This window comes from Daucus carota, chromosome 2 (assembly GCF_001625215.2).
Source record: "Daucus carota subsp. sativus chromosome 2, DH1 v3.0, whole genome shotgun sequence".
NCBI lineage: Eukaryota > Viridiplantae > Streptophyta > Magnoliopsida > Apiales > Apiaceae > Daucus > Daucus carota.
The window spans coordinates 49,784,511-49,803,505 of record NC_030382.2 but is presented as its reverse complement, the minus strand read 5'-3'; the positions used below and the strand labels follow the sequence as shown (position 1 = coordinate 49,803,505).

At 34.2% G+C, this 18,995-nt stretch overlaps 3 protein-coding genes across 3 annotated transcripts; 2 read left to right on the top strand and 1 right to left on the bottom strand.

Moving 5' to 3' along the window:
- The first annotated feature begins 2,453 nt into the window (after positions 1 to 2,453).
- LOC108206155 (SKP1-like protein 21) lies at positions 2,454 to 8,221 on the top strand. The gene is made up of 9 exons (XM_017376362.2): positions 2,454 to 2,625; positions 3,129 to 3,350; positions 3,988 to 4,179; positions 4,260 to 4,370; positions 4,487 to 4,574; positions 6,427 to 6,563; positions 6,700 to 6,866; positions 7,423 to 7,547; positions 8,001 to 8,221. The coding sequence occupies exons 1-9, from the start codon at positions 2,614 to 2,616 to the stop codon at positions 8,012 to 8,014; spliced, it is 1,068 nt and encodes a 355-aa protein (XP_017231851.1). The 5' UTR covers positions 2,454 to 2,613; the 3' UTR covers positions 8,015 to 8,221.
- A 3,009-nt stretch (positions 8,222 to 11,230) lies between these two features.
- Positions 11,231 to 14,226, top strand: LOC108205659 (probable glycerol-3-phosphate acyltransferase 8). The gene is made up of 2 exons (XM_017375659.2): positions 11,231 to 11,926; positions 13,116 to 14,226. The coding sequence occupies exons 1-2, from the start codon at positions 11,279 to 11,281 to the stop codon at positions 13,989 to 13,991; spliced, it is 1,524 nt and encodes a 507-aa protein (XP_017231148.1). The 5' UTR covers positions 11,231 to 11,278; the 3' UTR covers positions 13,992 to 14,226.
- Positions 14,227 to 15,517: 1,291 nt separating this feature from the next.
- Positions 15,518 to 18,439, bottom strand: LOC108207025 (origin of replication complex subunit 5). Its single transcript, XM_017377491.2, has 5 exons — positions 18,251 to 18,439; positions 17,125 to 17,979; positions 16,629 to 17,048; positions 16,026 to 16,341; positions 15,518 to 15,907 (listed from the first exon to the last, which is right to left on the bottom strand). The coding sequence occupies exons 2-5, from the start codon at positions 17,943 to 17,945 to the stop codon at positions 15,857 to 15,859; spliced, it is 1,608 nt and encodes a 535-aa protein (XP_017232980.1). The 5' UTR covers positions 17,946 to 17,979; positions 18,251 to 18,439; the 3' UTR covers positions 15,518 to 15,856.
- Positions 18,440 to 18,995: the final 556 nt, after the last annotated feature.

Below are 18,995 nucleotides of genomic sequence, written 5' to 3'. Positions count from 1 at the left end.
CGAACCGACAGATATCCGACCGAACCGACTCGAATGGTTTTTATCGAACCCGATTTTTATGGTTTGGTTTTTATTTTTAAAAACCGATTGAATTTGGTACGGGTTTGGTTTTTAGGCCAGCCGAACCGATACCGATCCGAATATACGAAACCCGATTCGAATCCGAACCAAACCGAAACCCGACCGAACCCGATATACAATGTGTGTGTGTGTGTGTGTGTGTGTGTGTGTATTTCATATTTATATAAAAATAGTCATTATCAGAAGATGAAAAGATATTTGTAAAAAAGAATAATTATATTGTTACCTTTTTTTTTAAACAATTTTTCATCACTTATTCAAATATTGAATATGATACAAATTTATTTATAAATATTAAATACATATTCTTATAATAAAATAAACAAAATATAGTATTAAATAATATTTGAACAAAAGAAAAGTATCATCAAAAATTTTGTTCAGCTACATAAATAAAACAAAATCCATACAATCTTATATTAGAATATAATGTTTTATTTTCCTGTGTATAGCAATTAACTTACATTTATTTTTAATAAGCTGAATTAATAAAAGGATTTTAAAAAGCTGAATTAATAATACTTTACTAGTACTTAAAAAATGAAGCTTCTTTTTAATTAGGAATTATTGTAATTGCTAATTTAATCATGAATGTTTTGTAATAAATTGAGGATATGTTAATTTTTGAATAAAAAACTTGTTTATGAACCTATATTTTAGATATATTTTTTTAGAATTTTTTATATAATTTTCGGTTTCGGTTAAAACCGAACCGAACCGAAAACCGGTGGTTCGAGTTTGGTTTTTGAAATCCGGGTTTCGATTCGGTTCGGTTCGGGTTTGGTTTTGAAAAACAGTATTCGGTTCGGTTTCAGTTTTTCTTAAAACCGAACTATACCGACCTATTGCCATGCTTAGAGAAGCCATCATGTGAGATGTGGTTTGAATACTCTAACATATTCATCTAATTTATATATGCCAAACTTGTTTAAGAATATATTGAACACATTTATTTCTCTTTTTACATTTGTTAGTACTTTAATAGTGGTTATTGATTTCCATACATATGAACACGGTAGTTAATTATTTAGATTGAGTTCCAAAGTTCTCTGCAATGTAATTTTAAGAGACATAAACTATTTTGTCTTTTTGTTTGATATATTAACTTATATACAATATGCTTTTTTTGTTTGGTATGTACACTATAATCGGATAAAAACTCTTATAAATTAATAATTATTAATTAATCGATAAATTAATAACTCTCTAAATTAAAAAAATTTCTCCGGTCCCAACATTATTAATTTATAGAGTTTTTACTGTAGTCAGACCGATGCCATCCATATCCATAGAAAACTTTTCTACTCTATTTTTTTTAATTCATACCATAATTGATATTTTTAGAACCAGTTGTTCGAAATAATTTATAAATATTGTTTAAAAAATGAGAAACCAATCAATGAAATTTTTAAATGGAAAATATTGTTTTTTTCGAATTTCCTGCAAAAAGCAATAATGTTTTTATTGGTGAAAAAACTAATAGAAAATTTACTAAAACGGTGAGAAATTAATAATTTGACACATATAATATAATTTGTGGAAAGTAGAGTAAATATAAAATATTTTAATATTTTTTTGATGCAAGTATTTTTATTTAACTAGTATTTCTAATTTTAAAATATATGTTATGAACTCAAATATTACTCTTTATGGAAAAACATAAGTCAATTTTTATAAAGACATGTTTAAGTTATATTCTATAATTTATTTATTTTATTTTAAATTCAATCACATATTGTAGATAAATATTTAATCATAAAATAGATACTTGCAAAAAATACTCCCACTATTATATTCAATTTTTTGACGTTGGAGCTGAAAAATCATATATTAATATTAAGACTCGTATAATGTATTTATATGACTTTTTAAATGTGTATCGCGTTTTTGTTTCAAATTTAAATAATTGTATGAGATTGAAGAAATATAAATTTAAGAAATGTAAATTTTAATTTTAAATTATTTTTTAAAATATATATATATCTAGTGTTTTTCAAATATAAATAATTTGATAAAATTGTAAGAATTAATTTAGGCAAAACTTTAAAATTACCATAAATATCAAATATATTATTTTTTTCTAAATTTTTTAGTAGTACTAACTAAACCAAGACAATAATTTGTTTTTTTTTTGACATTCCTTTTGTTAATATCTCTGGTTAAATCTTGTATACGGGGTCAACACGTAGAAATAATTTATATTATTTCATAAAAATCATTTTACATATACTAGCTATCCACAATACAAAATACAAGAGATTAATTGATATAGTTAAGTGTGTCATAAATCTTAAAAATATCCATAGAAATGAATGAAATAACGAAAAGAAAAATACAAAAAGGGCGTGTTAGGGATTAGGGAGGATTATCCAGAATAATAAAACGAAGAAAGAGAGAAAAATGATAATAAAAAAGGGAAATGAAATTCAAGAAACAGAGAGCGGCAGCAACAACAGCAGCTGATTTCATAAACTCGTCTTGTTCAATTAAAATCCATTTCTCACTTTTCTGTTATCTCCATTGGTCTCAGTTATGCCCCACTTAGTAAGCACTCTCACTCCCCTCTTGTATCTATAGCTGTGTGTATTGATTGTTGTAATTCATCAGTTTTGTGTGGACCAGTGTGTGTGTGTTTTTGTTTGCTTGTTCTCATTTCTGGTAATCTGGGTCTTCTTGTGAGCTGCTTATGGTTTACTGCGTGTATATGTGTTCTTGTGTATTGATTGGAATTCACTCATGGGGTCTGATTTTGCTGGATTTGGGGTTTTTGTTTTGATTGTGATTAAGGGGTTTTACATTGCTGTTTAGCTTTGGTTTTGGTGATTTTTAGTTAATGGGGTTTGTGTATGTGGATATATCTATGTTAATGCGTGTTTAAATTGTGAGTAATTATCTGTTGCGTTTTCGGGTTTGTATATTGTACTTGGCTTGAGTTCAGTCTGTTTTTCGGTTTTACGGGTCTGGTTGTTTTATTTATAATTTATTTTGTTATTAAAGTTATGATTTTTTTGGTTTTCTGTGCTTTTTTATATTGTTCTGCATTTTAGACTATGAAGTCTTACATATGGATACAAACTTCGGATGGTACTGTACAAGAAGTAGAACAAGGAATTGCAATGTTATGCCCGTACATAGCTCATGAAATGAGTGCGGGGCTTGGATCATCAAAGACCAGCCCCATTTCCCTGTCTTCCAGAGTTAAGCCTAACTCATTGAGTTTAATTTTTGATTACTGCCGCTTTCATGGATTACCTGGACGCTCTAACAAGGTTAGACATATAACTTCTACTTGATGTCAGTATTTATGCCATTTCCCTGCTTTTAAGTCTTATGTTAAGCCCTATGTGTATGTATATAATACTGCCACTTGAAGAGAGGCTCTAATTACACACTAGAGTGTAATTTACTCAGTCTCTAAATTGCTAAAAGATGAATAGAAAGGCTTAATACGAGTTACAGGTTGATTCAAAAGCATTTTCTGAGACGTGAGGAACCAAGTATGTTATCTTGTATTCAGTTGCAAGGAATCAAATTTTGGGAGGAAAGGGGTATAGAACTTAATATGAATATTAGTACAAATGTGGAGATTTAAGCATGATATTGATTCCTTCCTCCATTCTACTGCACATATATGAACTAGATATCAATCTCAATTCTCATTATTCTAACATGCTCAAATCAATTCTCATCGTTGGAAGATGGTAGTCTCACAGAATTTTTTCTTTTTAATGCTAACCTCCCTCTAAACTTTTTACTTGCACCTTTTACATTTATTTCTTCCATGTGTAATCGTATTTGCATTTTATTGTATTCTATAATTCATTTGCATTACCCTGAAATTAACCTTAGCGTAATACAGCTAACGAACTTATTATATAATTAACATCATTTTTATTCTTTGGATAGGAACGCAAGACTTTTGACGAGAACTTTCTCAGAAAGGACACATCAAGTCTTTGCGAGTTAGTTAATGCTGCACACTACTTGCAGTTGAGACCATTGTATGAAAAAACCTGTTCAGCTATAGCGCGAAAGATTGAGGATGAATCTCCTGAGGAGATACGCCGTTTATTTAATTTTCCCGATGATCTGACAGAGGTATTTTTTTTTTAAATTTTTCAGCCAGCATGCTTAGTCTCTATACCCCTCGCTTAGGTTTACTAATTTGATTGGCACAGGCTGAAAAGTTGGAGCCGTGGAAGAACGCACCTGATGATTCTCGGATTAGGCTTTTGAATAGACTGTATGCAAAAAAGAAGAAAGAACTCGAAGAGGTGGAAAACGTGAAGGTGTGGTTTCTTGAAATTCCCATGCTATTTTTATCATTTCATTTTTCTAACCTAAAAGTTGATGATTTCGTGCTATAAAATGCTGTTCTTTGTTCGCTGAATTTCTTCATTAATAGAAAGTAGAGGCTGAAGTAGAGGTTCACGAGCATAAAGATGACCGTTCAGTCGATGACCTTGTCTCATTTATTAATGGAGGACATGGAGGTATCTTCACTTTTCTTACTCTCTTTTCTCTTCTTATATATATTTATATATTGGCTCAGGCCTCAGAGCAACATGTATGTACAATCTATGTCACCCGGACTCGACTAAAAGTGTCCAACATGGATACGAAGCTGAGTGTCGGACTCGGCAATATTTTAAAAAAATTCCATATTTTTAGCGTAAAATAAGTGTCGGGGTGTCAATACAATGTCCAAGTGTCGAGTGTACGACATGGGTGCCCGAGGCAAAATGAAGAGTTACACTCCTTTACATGCTTCCACATTATCAATCAAGTTTGCAACTTCTGCCACCTTTTTTTTCACAAGGGGAGGATGCCATTCCCTTTGGGAGACTTCTAGTTTGTGTGAATTTATTTCTTTATGCAAGACACTGAACGGAAGTATGGGCCTGTAAGATTATTTTGAAGCTTGAAGATGGCTAGACGTTTCTTAGAAATTCTAAAGAGAAACCAATATGTTGACACAATTGACAGTTGGATGCTTCCTGAGAACTTCAATAAGAAATGCATCATTGCTGACTTCATTGTCTAAACGAGAAGAAAATTCTGTAAAATAAGACTCAAGCTTCGATTCTCAACTTTGTTGTAGAAAAACTTTAAGTATTGAACTATTGATGAAATCTTTAGAAAAATAATTATTTTTTACTGGTACTTAATGAGCTCTATTTGTTGATGTAAATACAGAAGCTTGTACAGACTAGGTAAACTAAAAATTTCAGTGCGATATAACTTTTGATTACTATATGGTCACCCTTTTAAGTTCAAGAGAAATATACTTTTGTAGGGTTACTGCATGTTGTTAGTAGGGAATTAACCCTTGTGAGTGTGATTGAAATCCACAGTTTATGAGTGAGAAAAACACCAGTCCACATGATCTTGTGTGGAGTTTTGTTGTAAGCCTTTAGTCACAGAATAATCCTTGCATCCCATAATTCTGATGTAGTGAGATCGGAAGTGGTTCTTTAGGGTCGTGCTCAACAAGGAACCAATGCTTAAAATAGAACCATAGAACCACTAAGGTTCTGCTGCAGAACCCTATTTTTTACATAGATTTTCAGGATCTAATACATGTTTTTTTTGCATCGTTGTGTGTGTTCAAAAGTAATTTCAAAATATAATACATCAATAAGACATTTTTTTCATGTGCAGTTTTGTTGCAGATGCCTAACTAATACTAGAAATAAGCTAATGGTTCTAAGGGTTCTATGACTAATGGTTCTATGTGGAACATGACCCTAGTTCTTTATATGTAAAAGGATTTTACTAATTGTAATCCTACAGTTCTTTACAGTTTTACTCCAAGAATGTTCTCTCTTACTTTTCCATACAATTTGGTCCCTATTTTGTTGTTGCAATACACTCTAACTTTTTCTCTGTTATGTAGCTATGTGACCTCTTTTTTTCCTATATCTTTTTCTCTAGCTTACATTTTACTGATCCATTTATTTTTAGGCATTGTCAATTATTGTCTGTGTGGTATGAGTACCTCATCACAAGTAAATCCCAACCTCTTTAAAGATTTTCAGAATAGACTGGCACATTTATTGTAACATGTGGTGTGAAAAAAAGTTAGACTACAAACAATTGGATCAATGATCACATTTGCAGTGAAGACCTTTAAATCTGGTTGACTTTTGTCTAATCATCTCATATTGTCTCTTTGTAGCTTGTGATAATATATTTTGCAAAAAGTCACGGCTTTGCTTTTTGCATTCTAGTTAAGCTTTTTAACTGTCTCAAATTTGCATATCTTGTAGAGTTTATTCTCAGTTCTTTTGTTGCCATTATCTAGACATTAAAAGAAAAAGTAACTATGATTACTATCTTTTGCAGATAATAAGGGAGTTCGAACTTCCAAAAAAAAGAAGAAGCTCCGTAATAGAAGGGAGGGACAGAAGAATGCTCCTTCCGGTTGTGGTTCTTCTAATGAAGCCTCCCATTCCAAGGATATCCTTGAAAACCATGATAAGGTCTACCCGCACCTTCTTCATCATGTCTTCTCAATCGTTCTTTTCTTCTTTCTTTTTTTTCCAAATAGATACCGCAGTGTTTACCTCAGGCCACATTTCAGGTACATTAAAATCATTTTCTCATAAAAATTTTCAGGATTCAAATGCTTCTGAGGCATCATACCATAGTGTTCAGAGTACTGGTGATTTATCATCCCCTCTCCATGATACATTAAATTTACTGAACATGCGCGACGACAATTTTGAGGATGAGTTTGATGACGATGATGATATAGATCCTGCTTGGAAGGAAATGATTGATAGGTTCGCCTCTTAATCTTCTAGTTTCTTTAAACATGCAGTTAGGTATACCCATAGATGTATGAGATCCCATTGTACTTGGCTGTCTCCGGCTGCAATATTGTGTTTTCATTTCTTAAGTGTAGTTTCTTTGCTCAGGCAAGAATTTCAGGTATTTGCGTATTGTGTATCACTATAACTATGCATTTAGGGCTACATTTGAGAGACAGTATATTTTATAAATATCATACTAGTGTAGTAACTGTGTGTGATATGTGCTTGTGTTTTATAAATTTTAAGATTGTAACACTAAACTAATAAATGTGACGAAGGCCTTTAGGACTGACTTCATTTCTAACTGAATTTATCAACTTTTAAATGATATTTGATTTCTGCTATTTCAATACATTCTTGTGTTTGTTAGTCCCTTGGATTCAGGGAAGTGGAGAACCAACCCATACCGTAGTTTTTTTTTTGCCAAGTAAAACTGTACAAATGATCCTTACTGTATTGGTGTGATATATGTTTTTTTTCTTTTTCTTTTAACTTGGCATTCCATTGTTGTTTTCTCTTTGCACAGGGAAGTAGAGGATTTTGCTCGAGTAATAAATTTAAGTTTGCCCGACAGAAAGCAGGAGATATATTCGAGTCTCGAAAGTAGGCTAGCTACAGTTCCCATAGAAGGAAATGGATCTAGAACGAAAGGTGATATAATATATATTCTTTTTTTTTTTTTTTTTTAACTTGGTGCTACAAATGTTTAGATAATATCTAAGAACCTCAAATTATCATCCCATACCTTTTATTTTATTTTTGTGATTGCTCAATATATTACTTACGATTTCCAGCAAAAACTTTTCTATTTGTAACTATTTTCTTTCAATCCGGTCTTGCGATTTTAAGACCCTTTCTATCCTTTGATGCTTGCAATGACATAACTTTATTGTAATGTATTTACTATATTAGTTTTCCTTTTTCTTTTTTCTTTTCGACAATTACATTTCGTTATTTTAGCTGACTGCATCTCATTTGCTCATTTGCTGCAATACAGTTTTTGATCTTTGTTCTACGGGTCATTATGGACTTGAGTACTTTTAATAATTCAAACCAAGTCTCGTAACTCTGCTTTTGTTCACACTCTGATGTTTGCACTTGCAGATGAAATTGAGTAATCTGTATACGTCGCAGCTGCTTTGGAATGGCTTCTGGACGAATGCTTCCAACTGTAAAGAGTTGTTGGCGGTGTTGTAAACTAGTCATGTAGTTTCTTTAATTCATTTCTTCTCTTCTCTACATTTGACAAGTACCGCAATTATGTGATACAACGTTCAATCCACCGTGTTTGTCAGTTTCTTGAAAGTAGTTGGGATTTTGTTCTTGTTCAGTTTCTCGGAACTTGTGGGGAATTTGAGCCCAACATTCTTTGAGTATTTGGTTAAAGTAGGGGAACAATCAAATGGAAGAGCAGGATCAAACAGTAGACGGTAACCAATATGGTCATTCTAATTTCCATGTTCCAATTCCCCCCTTCTTTGTCTGTTCATAAAACAAGTGAAAATACAAGGGCTTTTGATAGCAATGCATGTGGTGGCAGCTTCAGGTCTGAAGTAATGAATGTGGGCAGGTGCCGTATGAGATTGAATTATCAGACATTTAGACCCCATAATTTATTAAAGTTGATTTTATGCTCTCGACCGAAATGGCAATCTGTGGGAGTCTAGTGTGTGAAGACGATGAAACTAATACTTAAAATTAGTCAACGTATACGTCGTGCTAAAATAGATTTAAAATTAAATGAAGCTGCATAAACAGTTGAGAGTATTTTGGTGGGAAGATGCAACCATTTTCAACCACCTTCGATTTTCATATGTTCCAGAATTCTTCTTCCATCCTTCTACACCGTGGCAAAGATTTGCAGAATTCGAAGAGGGAACCAAAGAAGTACGTATTGATGATGATTGTTGCCTTTAGACCATATAATTTTGGTTAATCAGTGAAGATATATTTAGATCAAGTCTGAATCTATCTTTGACCATGACGGTGAAAGTACTGCCTTTAGTCCCATTGCAAGTTTTCATTTAATATTTTACGCATTCAATTTTCTTTTTATGAATAAAAAACTATGATTATATTTTTATTCAAAAAATATAATATTTATTTTATATATTCTTAATTTACGTGTTAATTGTCAAATGGGACATAGAGAGTATTAAGATTGTTGTTTTGCGCAGAGCTTTACTGACATGTTCATCACACCGTTAATAAACTATTCCTTCTGCCACTAATTTTTTTTAACCATTTTTTATAATTTAAGATATATATAAAAAAAATATTTTCAATTTTTCATTTTAATTTATTTTTCCAAATAAAAATATGAATCATGAACTCTTTATACAAAAAAAATTGCATAAATATTAAACAAAAATCTTTTATACTATACTTTAAATTATATACAGAAGTGAAAAGAAAAAAAATTACGGGATACGGGGGATAAACAGTTGACTATCTGTAATGTGAGCAATCCAAGGAGCAATCCAAGAACTCCAACTTTGCCTTTGCTTACCGATGATGAGTCTCCCAATTTAAGGTTCATTGTTAAAATTCTATTTTTTTAAATAAAAATTAAAATATAAAATTTTTATTTATAAAAAAGTTTAAAAAAAATTTCAAAACTCGACGGTTAATGAACTTTAAGTTACGATACTCGAAGTCAACTAACTTATGGAGTAGTACTCGTCGCTGTACAGGTATTCAGGTTGTTATAATTTTCTATAAAATGAAAAGAAATAAATAGGGGGAATATGTTACTACTGTTGGCTTACAGATGGACAAGAAGAAGATGATGCACATGAAGTATACAACTACATGACATGTGCTACTTATTAAGGATCACCAACCTTCACCAACATTAATCACCCTTGGTTGTTCGAATTTAGAACATCCGTATGCTACAAACAACATAAATATTTATATCTCTCTCAGCAATTTTATAGCATTTGTTCTTCTTTTTATATTATATATATAAAAAGAAGAATAAAAGAAACCTCATAAAATACCGGAAAAAAATAATGCTGTTGGAAAACAAAACAATTTCAGCACGGCGCTTTAATAGAAATAAAGAGAGGGTAATAATAATCAAAATAAAGAGAGGGTAATAATAGTCCTAACCAACACGTGGGTGTTTAATTAGCGCCTTCAGATAGTTTGCGAGGCTGTAGGTATATTGAATGAACGGACCATCTTTTCTACAGTTAGGTGAAGGATTATTCACCGTTATAAATTGCTTGCACATGTTGCTTTCGTTTTTGGCTAATGCTGGACGATACTCCTATTTGTGCTGCAGTCAAAATTAAATAAAACAATACAGTATCGAGTCTCTGTGCTGTTACTCTCTGTATAGCCAATTTTTCATCTGAATCATTCGTTCACTCATATTAATATCATAGTATTTGGTTTACGATTTCTACTCTTTTTTTTTTTTTTGATGATACGTGAAGGCTCCTTGGGCACCTTGTTTTTTAACGAGCAACAACTTGTGATTTATTTAGAATTTCTGGCTCAGAAACAACGCCGAGAAGTTAATGAATAGTGTAGTCATGAAAAAAATATTTTAATTAAATATAAATTTCAAAAGCGGTGAGAGTTTATTTTAATGATTAATAACTTGTATGATCATAAGTTATCTTATTTAAATACTTAAATATATATATAATGTTGAAATTACAAAACTGCTCCTCATCATATATCTGACCTCCTGAAACGAGTACAAGAGCTCAACCACCACATCAACATCTTGTTGGCTGCTCATCATATATTTGTTACTAATATAATCTCTTTATTTTCTCAATTAAACATATCAATATTTGGGTGTCTAATAGTCAATTTAGTCATACAAATATCTGGATAACTAATTAGGATAACCCCTTATAAATGTTAGAACAGTGTTTTTATTTGGTAAAGAGTAAATACAACAACCGTCGGATGAAACCTTGCATTATTCTTCTTCTACTTTTACGTTAAAAATTAATGTTACAAATTTATAATCCAGTTTTTATTGCTTAAGCAAATAGTATTTGTAAGTCAAAGTTTGAAAGATCACGTAGATTATTTTTTAAGTTTGAAAAATACAGTAAAGATTACTGTATTTTTTATCAAAATAAAATTATTTTGAAACTAGTATTTTGAGCATTTTCACCCCACTCTTGCATACCTAGTCACACACACTGAGCCAGCACCAGCAGGCAGGTCCCAAAAAGTCAAAATAAGGGCAGAATCGTGATTTTAACATACCGTCCAAAATTCCCAACCAAATTCAACAATCCAGCAAGAAGGTCAAACCAGTAATTCACCACCCAAACTACCCCATTTAAAACCCACCTCCTTCCCTCCCCTATACATACACCTATACACACAACCAAATTTCAGTTATCTTCACAATGTCACTCCCAAAGCCCCCGCCGTTAACCTCCGCCGGAAAATCATTCCCCTCCGTCACCTCCTGCGACGTCTCCGCCATCTCTCACAACTCCATCGCCGCTGACTTGGACGGCACGCTTCTCATCTCCTCCTCCGCCTTCCCTTACTACATGCTCGTCGCCATTGAAGCCGGCAGCTTCCTCCGCGGCCTCGTTCTCCTCCTCTCCTTCCCGATCATCGCCGTCGCTTACATCTTCGTCTCCGAAGCTCTCGCCATTCAGATGCTCATCTACATCTCTTTCGCCGGCCTCAAGGTGCGCGATATCGAGCTGGCTGCACGCGCGGTGCTGCCGAGGTTCTACGCGAACGATGTGAGGCGCGAGAGCTATGAGGTGTTCGAGAAGTGCGGGAGGAGAGTGGTGGTGACGGCGAACCCGACGGTGATGGTGGAGACGTTCTGTAAGGATTATTTGGGAGCGGAGAAGGTGCTGGGGACGGAGATTGAGGTGAATTTGAAGACGAAGAAGGCGACAGGGTTTGTGAAGAAGCCGGGAGTGCTGGTTGGCAAGTGGAAGAAGATTGCGGTTGTTAAGGAGTTCGGCGATGAGGTTCCGGATATCGGAATTGGTGATCGTGAGTCTGATCATGATTTCATGTCTGTTTGCAAGGTATTCATCGCTCGCTATTACTTCCTATTTTTTATTTGTTTAGTTAATCAGAATTAGAGTCGTTAATTATGCTTCTTCATGTATTAATTAGAACTAGAATTGTTATTATGACATACGTCTGCGTGCATCTTATCTTCCCCGCGTCTGCTAATATCTTAACTTCATACTGTGTAATTAGAATTGTAAATGATGCTCTTATCTTCAACGTATCTGATCTACAGGTTGAATTTGTTAGAGCTGATTTAATTCAATTCATAGATGTTCTTGGAGAAACGTGGAAGATATAGTTAAGGATAGTTTCCAATAATCGATCTTATTGGAGTCCTGTACTAAATGGTGTGTGTGTGTTGAGGTCCAACATTAGCTGCCTAAAAAGTTGTAGTGTTGTTGATACTGAATTGTTTCGTTAATAGAAAAAGGCTTTTCGTAAGGCCAATACATGGAAGTATAGAGCAAAATATCACTATCTACCAGGACCTAGCATGGGTGAGGCGGTGATACACCAAGAGAGTCAGCTAGGTAACCAGTCTTGATGCGTGTGGTTTATTGGACGCAATTTCTAAATTGTGTTATTTTGTACAAAAAATTTCTTAATCGAAGTTATTTTCTGTTTAATCCCTTTGTTAACACGGGTTTATACATAATTACACAAGAGTAAATTACTTGAAGGAAGCAACTGTGTAGGTTGTTAGATTGCCTTTCTTTATCAGGAAAGGAGCAGAGCATTATGTTTCTTTTATTTCCTTCCCATTTCCATAAACCAGGACAGAAATAAATGTTAGTGGAAGATGCTGAAAGCCTGAGAGAGTTTCTCATTTTTGTACTAGATGTGTGAGAAGGCAAAAGCTTTTAATGCTTACAACTGGCAGACTTTTTTTTATCTGCTGTATAAATGTTAAGAATTATTAGGTACATGGCACATCCATTGGATCAAGGGTCCCCTGCTTTGCATTTGTTTCATCACAACTACCTCCCTGTTGTAGTAACAAGTGGGTGTGGTTTCTCATATGGGCAAATGGCAATGAATAATCCCCCATTTTTGGAGTCATTTGTGTTTATAACTTTTTAACTGTTTTGTGCTGGTAGGCCCGTTTATGGAGTTGTTGGTATCTATTACTCCGTGTTACACTGAGTGGTTGTCGATGTACTTGTTGATTTTACTGTGCTTAATGATATTGAATGATTGCAGGAGGGCTACATGGTGCCCCGTAGCAAATCTTCTACACCTCTTCCCCTTGATCGACTTAAGAGTCGTTTGATCTTCCATGATGGCCGATTAGTTCAAGCCCCGACCCCATTTAATGCCCTGATCACCTTCATTTGGCTGCCATTTGGATTCATCCTGTCCCTCCTCCGTGTCTACATTAATCTCCCCCTTCCGGAACGAATTGTACGTTACACGTATGCAATGCTGGGAATCAAGCTAGTAATTCGCGGCACTCCGCCTCCTGCCCCTGGACCTGGTTCTAAAGGGAACCTCTATGTGTGTAACCACCGCACAGCCCTTGATCCCATCATCATTGCAATTGCACTGCGACGCAAAGTCTCGTGCGTTACATATAGTGTCAGTCGCCTTTCAAGGCTGCTATCGCCGATCCCAGCTGTTGCTTTGACTCGTGACCGTGAAGCTGATGCAGCCATGATCAAGGCACTACTTGAGAAGGGTGATCTAGTGGTCTGCCCAGAGGGAACTACATGTCGTGAGCCTTACCTGCTACGTTTCAGTGCCTTGTTTGCAGAATTAAGTGACAGGATCGTGCCAGTCGCAATGAACCTCAAGCAAAATATGTTCCACGGTACATGTGTCCGCGGTGTGAAATTCTGGGACCCTTACTTTTACTTCATGAACCCAAGGCCAACCTATGAACTAACATTCCTGGAGCGATTGCCTGAGGAAATGACATGCAAGGCTGGTGGGAAATCTTCGATCGAGGTAGCTAATCATGTCCAGAAGGTTTTGGCCGGCGTACTCGGGTTTGAGTGCACTCAGTTGACAAGGAAGGATAAATATTTGCTGCTTGGTGGAAATGATGGTAAGGTGGAATCAATGTACTCCAAGAAGTGAGATAGATAATTTTGTGATGCAACAACAGCTTCCAACTTTATTAATTGTGTACTGTTAATGGATGATCTGATATCTATTGTTCCAGCGTTTATGTGACATTGATAATATTGTTCTGGTATAAGAAATTTATGATTTCATAATCTACTGTGTACTCATATAGTTCATTAACCAGGCTGGCCATTGTTTTAGTCAGTCCAGTTTATATGTATTGAAATACTTCATGATTTTACTTTGATCTTTGCTCTTAACTACTGAACTCTCTCTTTTTTTTTCTTTTTTTTTTGACAAAAACTTTTTTTTAATTAGTCCAATATTAAACTTTAAATTGGTCATAAAAAATTAATTCATATTATTGAGGTCCACGTAAGACAACATTAGAAATATTCCAGGTGTCAATTTCATAGCGCACCTGTTTTCTTTTTAAACATCATAGCGCACCTGTTGCTTTTAATTCGCTCCACAGAAATATTAATCCTCTTTTTATATGGATGTAACAATTTTTAATACATAAACAAATAAGTTTAACTTGCAGAAAATTCAAAAGGTTTGTGCGTAATAACACACATGTAAGTCGAAGTGGGGAAGTAGTGATACAAACGAGGCTTATGTTCGTTTCTGTTGAACACTCGCCGGAAAGTATGGCTGTCAACGCTGTCGTTTCTAACAGGAACTTCGGTCACTTCGTCGGCTCAGGCGTCTTTCTGCTGCATTTTTTGAATGGAATTGTAATTGACATGTTTTTTTTTTGTCAGGTGTAATTGACATGTTTTTTTTTTTGTCAGGTGTAATTGACATGTTTTGTTTTTTTACTGTATCAGAGAAATGGAATTTACTGTGCTCTCAATTGTGTATTTTAAAGTTATATGGATTCATATTTATGAATTTTATGGCGCTCTCTTTTTTCTTTTAAATAAATAAGATCATGTCGATATGTTTTTTCAGTTTTATTAATTTAAGGGACGAGTAATCTGCAGATCGAGATTCTTTTTAACATATACTAACAGCACAAGCATCACGGAGAGCACGAATTTATATATCGATATTATACAATGCAATTTCAAATAATGAATGCGCATGTTTGAAATGTGTGACGCTCCCGTCCTAAAATAATAGTCGATTTTATTCGGAGATGAATAAAAATATTAATACCTTCATTTGATTATTTTTATTTTTGTAAAATATAAATCATAGTGACACAGTATCTAGAAAGGTGGTCAGATAATGTGTTTGTTCAAAATTTATAGATGTTCAAAAGAAAAGGGGAAGTTTTGGCCATGACTTTACGGGAAAAGAAGGTATAATCTTATTCATTAGTCAACCAGTCACCATTTGCATTTTCAAGATACTTCAAATTCAACCTCAGAATGTTCCCAAGTTTGGCTCAGTTATGTCATATGTGGGAGTTGTGATCAAATACATGATTTAATAGCAAAAACAATATATGATGCGAATTAAAACAGGAATTGCTACTAGTGTAGATTTTTAAACATCAGCCAGATAATTAAAGAACATTTAACAATCCTGAAAAAAAAAAAGAGGAACATTTAACCATATTTTGCAATTCACCTCCATTTTCAGCAAATCATGAAATTGACTCTGCAACTTCATCATAAACTTAAATATTATGTTACAATTTACAACTCCAGTTACAATTGACTCTGGCAACTTCATCATTAACTTAACTTTTCTATTACAACTCCAGTTACACTTGACTCTGGCAACTTCGTCATAGCTATTCAAAATGTTCAAAGTTATAACAACCATAATAGACAGTTGTGGAATGTCCCCTTTCCTCTGCAGATAAATATCGCATTGTAACACTGGATTACATGTGTAATATATCAAGAAGCTTTGCACGTTGTAAATTAGTTTCTGTACAAGTACTTGGAAAGAGGAAACTTCATGCTCCTTGCAACCTATTAGCATTCATTTTAAAAAAGACTGTAAGAACGATCACTGATTAAAGAAAACCGATTGATTGATTTACTAATAAACAAGAAATCATTAGCAAAAATTGAGAAGTTGAAAGATTACCTTTAAAACCATATTTTCATCCACTGTACATCTGTACCGAGTTGAACCTTCCAAGGGACAGCTGCTGCCTTTGCTTATGAAGTTTGCACTGCAAAGACTGGATAGTTGCAGAAGTACATCAGACATCAATCCTACATCCCCAGCTCCACCTCCTGATCCTCCATTACCTAGTTCTTCTTCCTCGAGGGAATATTCTGCAACCGAGGTGATGCACTGAAATATAGCCAACAGCCTTTCTAAAGGAAAAGTTCCAGGCCCTTTCATGAGCAACTCCTGATCTGCAATATCTTTCTGCTCCATAGATTTTTCGGAGGCCCTGAGAAGGTTTATTGCACACTAGTCAGAGGTAGTAATATAATTTGTAAGAGAAGTTATCAGTTTATTCTATTTCAAGTTACCAAGACTACATGTTAGAAACAGATGAAAGATGAAATAAATAACTTATCCTTGAAAATTGTAGAGCATGGAAATTCAAGAACAAGTTAAAAATATCAAACAGAACATGAAATAGGCATATTTGCAATGCATTGCAATAACAAAATTTCAGATTGAAAAGTTAAACAATGGGGTAGGTGCATTAATAATTCAACAATATTTACTAACTTCCTCTTTCGTTTCCTGGTAGCAGCGCCTCCAGTTGAATCAAACAGCGAAGCATCAAGGGTAGCTGGATTTCTAGAAGCTAGGAAAGCAGAAATAAGCAGGTACTTTGCACAGACAGACATATGAAAGTCTATCTCTTCAGAAATGTCAGGAACTCCCAATTTATTTCCACTCACTTTCCGCTTAAACGTGTCCTTGTTGGCTGTGTTTTCACTGCACAGAGAAGGCACCCTGAATGTCTCATTCAGAGAAGGCGCTATATGTGGCTGAAGATGACTGAATAATCGTCTTTTCATTTCTTCATTAGGCACAACTGTCTGATCTTGTAAAGGTTCACAATATATCTTAAACAACTGAGAAAAAGCCGTAGATATCTCATCAACCCGCCTTGTAACACGAGAAAAAGGCTTTAGCACCACACTGCAGGAAACAAAAAAAATGTGATATCATACTCATACAAAACAAATTGATAATCAGAACACTCGCATGTGCTTACTCAAGAAACGATGCATAGAGCTTTGGATTCAACTGATTTCTCAAGAAGATCTGACGAAGATCTTCCTCTGTATAATCAGAAAAATACAAAGGAATAGGCTCTTCGTAACCAGTATCCGAGTAGTAAGTATCAGGCGAGGCACTACTGATAAAAATAAGACCCAATTCAGGCATCTTCAGGAGATCATAAAGCTTGTACAGAAAAGGCAATATGCTTAAGCTCTTGTCCCAGTCTCGAACAAACTCTAAATTATCAATTATCAAGTAAATCATGTTCCCCTTTACCCATTTTACAGACTTCTTGGAGCTTGATCTCTCAGTCTTTTCCTTCAAACCATTTATAACATTAACAAGAGCATCTCTCAAATGATTAACAAAATCAGCTGGTTTCTCACAGCGCTTTGCACTCGAATAACCGTTGCCTTCATTCTTTCTATGCAGAAGAAGCTGATTAAGAATAGTTTCAAACAATATCCGAGGACTGTAACAAGTACGACAACTCACATAAACAAAAGGGCGTTTGAGGTGTCGAAATATCTGCAAAACTGTAGTTGTCTTTCCAGTTGAAATACCTCCATACAAGAATAATGGAATCATTTTACTATTCAAAGGACCTAAAAGGCGTATCAATTCAAGAATCACTCCACGCCTCCCGGGAAGACTAGAAAACAGATCATCCGCATTTAAGATTTCACCCCCGAACACCAGGTCCCGAAGAGTAAGAGAATGAGAAGTAGTACTAACAGCATTGGTCAAACTAGGAGACGAAGCGGATAATCTAGTAGTTCTTCTAGTAGTTTGCGGAGTTTTGTCTTTACTCATTTCTTCGCAAATTAGAATTGAAAATGCACAATTCCTGGTCAATAATAATCAATTAACTCATAATTAAATCATCAAAAGCACTTATTGACGAGAATTATAAGCATAACCAGTCAAAATGGCATAAATCATAATCAAACAAAATGCTACTAAAAGATGTTCAACTAGTATGTTTACAGATACGCATGAAGATACACAGCAATAAAGGTCTAAAAATGAGTAGACAAAACTCTCACGGGAGAGGCAGAGAGAGGGGGGAGGGAGGGAGAGAGGGGGGGGGGGGGGGGAGAGAGAGAGAGAGAGCTAACCTGGTTGAGAAGTTCAATTAACCTGGTTGAAAAGTTCAATTGGTGAGGGATATATATCAGGTAAGAGGATCTTGAATTGTAAACCCTAGTTTTGCAGTGTGAGAGGGTGTTAGATTGGATGGTATTAGTATTAGAAACTAGAGAGAGGTAATAGAATTTTAGAGAGAGACGGAGGAGCGAGGGAGAATACAATTTATTTCCCGCCAAACCACTACGGATTTTACAGTTTTTACAACAACAAGAAAATTGTCCCCGCTTTCTTATTAACAATTCTTTACACTATTTCACATATAAGAATCAATTAAATTTATAACAATTTTTTATCTTATATATTAATCATCATGATTAACAAAATATTATTATTCCTGACGAGGAGACAAAGGTAGTGCTCCGTTACACTAGTTTACATAAAAAGTAAAAATAAACACAACTCTATATAAAATAATATCTTTTTTTTTTTGCTAATTCAAAAAATGAAACTGTTTAAAAATACTTGATTTATCTAGGCTTCGGATTTTATATAAGAAGAGTGTGTTGGAAAGTGCTAGCTGTTCCAGTTGGAGTGGTGAAAGGAATATCTGGCACTTATATTATTTGACGAATCAGCAACTATAATTTTTGTAAAACTAGAATTTGATAATAATCAAGTATAGTGAATAATTTATGAGTTACTCCTATTATTATAACAAAACTAACTTTTATAAATTATCTATTCAGATAATGATATTATAAAAATTATCAAAAT

Bases quoted from the DNA above. Each gene is read 5' to 3' on its own strand.
- LOC108206155 (XM_017376362.2), top strand. The intron at 4,371-4,486 runs GTGTGGTTTCTT...CTTCATTAATAG, and splicing joins AAGAGGTGGAAAACGTGAAG to AAAGTAGAGGCTGAAGTAGA. The intron at 4,575-6,426 runs GTATCTTCACTT...TATCTTTTGCAG, and splicing joins TATTAATGGAGGACATGGAG to ATAATAAGGGAGTTCGAACT.
- LOC108205659 (XM_017375659.2), top strand. From the start codon at position 11,279: ATGTCACTCCCAAAGCCCCCGCCGTTAACCTCCGCCGGAAAATCATTC. The intron at 11,927-13,115 runs GTATTCATCGCT...GAATGATTGCAG, and splicing joins ATTTCATGTCTGTTTGCAAG to GAGGGCTACATGGTGCCCCG.
- LOC108207025 (XM_017377491.2), bottom strand. From the start codon at position 17,945: ATGAGTAAAGACAAAACTCCGCAAACTACTAGAAGAACTACTAGATTA. The intron at 16,342-16,628 runs GTTAGTAAATAT...AAACCTTCTCAG, and splicing joins ACCAGGAAACGAAAGAGGAA to GGCCTCCGAAAAATCTATGG. The intron at 15,908-16,025 runs GTAATCTTTCAA...GAATGCTAATAG, and splicing joins ATGAAAATATGGTTTTAAAG to GTTGCAAGGAGCATGAAGTT.